General features: G+C 26.9%; 3 protein-coding genes across 3 annotated transcripts in view; 1 reads left to right on the plus strand and 2 right to left on the minus strand.

The window, feature by feature from the left end:
• Positions 1-735: 735 nt before the first annotated feature.
• Positions 736-3,936, plus strand: Phum_PHUM557580 (uncharacterized protein; the record flags this gene model as incomplete). Its single annotated transcript, XM_002431853.1, has 7 exons — positions 736-840; positions 1,128-1,333; positions 1,465-1,655; positions 1,724-1,919; positions 2,013-2,141; positions 3,645-3,711; positions 3,802-3,936. 7 exons carry the CDS (start codon positions 736-738, stop codon positions 3,934-3,936), a joined length of 1,029 nt encoding a protein of 342 aa, XP_002431898.1.
• Positions 3,937-4,225: 289 nt separating this feature from the next.
• On the minus strand, positions 4,226-4,666 carry Phum_PHUM557590 (cancer-associated gene protein, putative; the record flags this gene model as incomplete). Its single annotated transcript, XM_002431854.1, has 2 exons — positions 4,226-4,342; positions 4,433-4,666. 2 exons carry the CDS (start codon positions 4,664-4,666, stop codon positions 4,226-4,228), a joined length of 351 nt encoding a protein of 116 aa, XP_002431899.1.
• Positions 4,667-4,793: 127 nt separating this feature from the next.
• The window catches only part of Phum_PHUM557600 (cancer-associated gene protein, putative), a gene marked incomplete at both ends in the record, with an annotated part of 861 nt that continues 720 nt past the window's right edge, over positions 4,794-4,934 (minus strand). Inside the window, one exon of the mRNA XM_002431855.1 lies at positions 4,794-4,903. Coding sequence (XP_002431900.1) covers positions 4,794-4,903 — 110 coding nt within the window. The remainder of the gene's footprint in view (positions 4,904-4,934) is intronic.

Here is a 4,934-nt window from a genome sequence, read left to right on the forward strand (position 1 = left end):
GTTCCATTGCTTCCCCTCTCATTTCATCCACCATATCACAAACCTGTAACGACAGATGTAATAATTCAATGTATATAACTTTATAAAAAGTATTAACTTTAACGTACGAAATATTGTTTTTAAATATTGAGGCAAATTTTCTTTAACAGGAATTAAATAAACATTTAAGAATTCAAGAAATCAATAAAGTGTATTTGAGTAATTTTTGAAAATAAATTAATAATTTACCCTAATTAAAGGATAAGTATGTATTATTTTCCTCGAAATTTCATCTATTTTTTTCCCTTCACCTTCCATTATTCCAATTAATAAAATATATACTGCGGGGTAACATTACCATTAAATTTACTTATATTTAAACAAAGATTTTGTAAAAAATAATCCATTATTTTTCCCATATTAGTCATTGCAGTGCTGCCAATAGCAATAAATAACTGAAATGTTGGAAACAAATATTTCTGACAAAATTTATTAGTAAGATCTCTCAGGCAGACAGCAAATTAAAATTGTTAAATATTTTAAATGTAATTTTTTTATTTTATATATTTTTTTTTTTCGTTAAATTTTTTTAAAATTGTATCATTGTAATAGTGTCATTATGTAAAAAATTTAGGGAGCGAGGATAATATGAACTTATGCTTGAAAGTTAGCTAATGTTGCTGCTGTTGAAACTCCATTCATTCTGTAAATTTATTGAAAATTTTTCTTCATTCAAATTATGTAGGAGCTAACGGTATGGACTATTTGGGTGACATTATCTGTTTGTCGCTGGATTCTGTTATATTTGGTGTTTGCTTAAAGGCCTACCTTCGAAATAAACATGCTTTACATTCTATTGAGGTAAATATTAAATTTAAACGTTGATACCCAAAATGTTGGTGAACAAATTGTTATGAATTCATCAATAATGAAACTGATTTTTTTTTAAAAATTTTATTAATTATTAATTCTTTTGATTGTATCATCTCTGTATTTGTTCAATTATTCTTAAATGCCTGGGGCTTTTATTTTTTATTTGTAGTTAATTTTATTTTTATTAAATGTTTTATAATCATTAGTAAAATTTAAATTATTTAAATAATTAATCTTTCTTTTCACAGTAAAAAATTTTGTAAATGGTTTTTTAGAATGCACCTGAATTTGGAATTGACAAGCACCTGGAAGTATTTCTTAATAAGAATTCTGGAAAATTTCCCTACATAGCAGTTAGAGGAAGCGTTAAAGCCTTAGGTCCTGCCATCAAAAGCTTAAATCATCCTAGTATATCAGGAGTAATTCAAAAACTTAGTATAAGAGACATGTCGTTTCGAGAAGCTCATCAGGATTTTGGTTTGTATATATATATATATGATAAAAGAAATATTGATTTTTAAAACAAATGTTTACAATATTTTTTCTTACAATCCTAAAACTCTCGGTTTTATTGCTAATATCTCAAATAAGTAGACAATAATATGTTCACAGGACGGAAAATCAAAGAACTATAAATGAAATATTCAATTCAATACCTTTTGCTCTCACTTCTAGAAGAGGAGATGTTGAAGTTGAAGTAATTGATGCATTAGCTGCTGAAATATTAGATCTGGAAGTAGTTTCAGATAGATTCGATCCGAGTAATCTTGGTTTCATGGATCACATGTGGGGATTTTTTACTGGTAAGTAACTGTTTTAATTATATTAAAACTTTTTTTTTTGCATTTATTCTTTTGTCTGTAAATTATAGGTATTCGTAAAAGAGGTTTACAAACAATAGAAGAAATTTTAAAAGAAGGTGCTTATATAACTGCAGTGGGAGAAGTGCAAAAAGATGGCGGCTCGCTTAGAATTCAACCTCCAACAGATGGAACACCATTTTTTATATCTACAATGCCTGTAAATTCACTCGTTAGACGATTAGATGAAAAAGTTAAATATTATGGGTTTGTGTTTTTTTTTTTTTTAAATTTATTTTGTAAACATTTGTAAATTTATTTTTTCTTTAACTTTATTTTAAAAATATTTTTGAATTACAGGTGGATTAGTTTTGGATTTGGCGTTTTAGGAATATTTTTATTTGGCACATTAATAAGAAAATATTTTAAAAAGCACAATGAATGGTTAAAAAAAGAAGCCGAGAGAAAACGTTTAGAAAGCACAAGAAAGTAAGTAAATCTTTTTTTATTTATTTTTATAAGGGATGAAAAGTATCTACTGCTAAAAAACACATTCGATAAGAATCACAAGTTACATAACTTAATAATGAAATTATTAAACTGATCGAAAAAAAAATTTTTTTTTTTTTTTTTTTTGGTTAATCATTTTGTTAGGAAAATGATTATTATTGCATTGTGTTGTCATCATCATCATCATCATCACAGTCCGAAAAGTTTTGTTAATAAACTGCACGCGGGAAGTTGACAAGTTTTTTCACCCATTTCCACTTCACCCAAATTGCAATTTTTAACAATACATTTCCTCCATCTTATTTTTCTTCCCCTCCCGCAAGTCACGCTGCAAGGAGACCACGAAGACCATTTGTCCCAATATCTTTTTTTTTTTTTCTTCTTCTTCTTTTTCTTCCTTTTCTTTTTCTCTTTACGATTATAACAATTTAATTTTTCATCAATTTTTTCTTCCATGTGTTTGTGACGTATTTTTTTTTTACGCTTGTGACCTCTTTTACTCCTTATTTTATTATAACAATTCGAGATTATTTGAGATTCATCTTGATCGTAGCACGCGTACTCGTGTGATTTTAACGTCATCGGATGATTTATTTGTTTTAAAAAATCTCTCCTCTCTATAATGGGACCGCGAAAATAATATTTCATTTTTTTAACGGCATCTTGAAAAAAAAAAAAAAAAAAACAATGAACGATTAATAAGGTTTTTTGTTGTGTCTTCTGTGTTACTTCTTCATGAGACGACAGGAATTTACACTGCCTACAGCAATAAAAACCTACTCTTGGATCCTCAGGTTTTTTATTTTGAATGTACTTGATAAGATTGAATTAATAAACGACCGCAAACTACTCACTAAAACTCTAAATATATAATTTATTTATAAAAAAAACAATCATCTCATTAATCAAGTATTATTATTATTATTATTATTAGTGCAATTGGTCTCAATGTGTAAATTCATAATGAAAACTTTAATTACCATTGTCATTGATATTGATGCCATTTATTAAACATATTTTATTTTTAAAAAAATGTCCTCTTTTTCCTCTTATTTGATTATCGTATCTTTGCCGGTCTAAATAATTTAATGCTTCTTGTTTGTCAAAGTTTGAAAAATCAAAATGTTCTAATATTTTTTTAGATTCGTCAGTTAGAACGGTCGATCTGGGACGTTTTTGTCCGCCGACGACTAAATTCACTAAAACTAACGTCGAAACTATTTCTAATTTCATGACACATTATTAAGTTTTAATACTTTTTATATGTAAAAAATTTTTAATATTATTATTATTATAAATTATATTCAAAGCATTGTTTTGTATACAAACAAAAGAGCAGACGCTTCTTGGTTTCATTACGTGTTTGTACGATGATGATGTTTTTAAAAAAAAATAAAATTTTGAATGGAATGATGATGATGAGGCGGCGGTGGCGGTGATTTTTAGTATAAATTTGGTTTTTTTTTTTTTGTGTGATTTTAGGGAAAGGAGAAAAAATGTTAGAAATACGGAAGATTTACCGATGGATAAATTGTGCGTCGTGTGCCAGGTACGTTATCGATTAATAAATGTAATTTTTTTTTTTTTTAAAAAAAAAATATTTCGTTCGGTGAAAAGAATTTGTGTCTTTTAATTTTAGAGTAATCCCAAAGAAGTTATTCTTTTACCTTGCGGACACGTTTGCCTATGCGAAGATTGTAGTGAACAAATAACAAATTTTTGTCCCGTTTGTAAAAGTCTTATTGAAAACAAGAATCCGGCATATATTTCATAATGGAAATAAAAACGCGTTAGAAAATCATCCACACACACACACACAAACACAAACACTTTATTTTTACCCGAAAATCATCACAATTTATTATTTCAATCCAAAAATAATAAAATAAATTTTTAAAAAAATTGTAAAATGAAATGCAAATATTACATAAATAATAATAATAATAATAATAATTATCAGTTTAATTAGTTAATCCTTTTTTTTTCTATATAAAAGGTTTTGAAAAAATTTTTAATTTCAACAATACATCAGATAGTAAGTGAAAATTTATATTATATTGAAATTATATTTGTATTAATTCATCAGTAGTAAGTTTCGATAAAGCTTTGTTAACTTTACTAGTTTTTCCTATTCCAATTTTTGGAAGTCCTTTATTTAAACCAGCTAAAAGTGTGCAAGCCTATAAAAGAAAATAATTTTTTTTGGTTTTTTTTTTAACTTGATAAATTATAATTTATAATATATATGTTCGATTTTAAAAGTTTCATACCTTGCAAATTAATTGACTAGAAACGAAACCACATTTAGAACATGTACCCTTTTGTGGTAATTTAATACCTTTTTTTAAACCTATGCTTTCTCCAGAATGTATTATGTTTATTATCGATGCAGGCCTAATCTTTTCTAAATCTTTTAAAAATGTTCTAACATGTCCACGATATGCATTCGGAGCGAAAACACATTCCGTCGAAAAGTAGTGGAGATTTTTAAAATATGCATACATAACTATTTCTTTTTCATAAGCATATTTCAATGGTTTACATCTTGGTATTGAACCTTCACTTGCCTAAAATAAGAAAAAATTTTATTAATTTTATTTTTCTTGTTGAATTTTTAACGATTTGCAATGATTAAAATCTTACAGTCACAATGGCAGTACATCTTTGAAGACGAGCTAAATCCCCTCTCAAAATATTCATTAAAACAGTTTCAGCAATGTCATCTGCATTATGTCCAGTTGCTATCATATCAACTCCCAACATCATGCTCCC

This window comes from Pediculus humanus, genomic scaffold (genome assembly GCF_000006295.1).
Source record: "Pediculus humanus corporis 1103172108296 genomic scaffold, whole genome shotgun sequence".
Lineage (NCBI taxonomy): Eukaryota > Metazoa > Arthropoda > Insecta > Psocodea > Pediculidae > Pediculus > Pediculus humanus.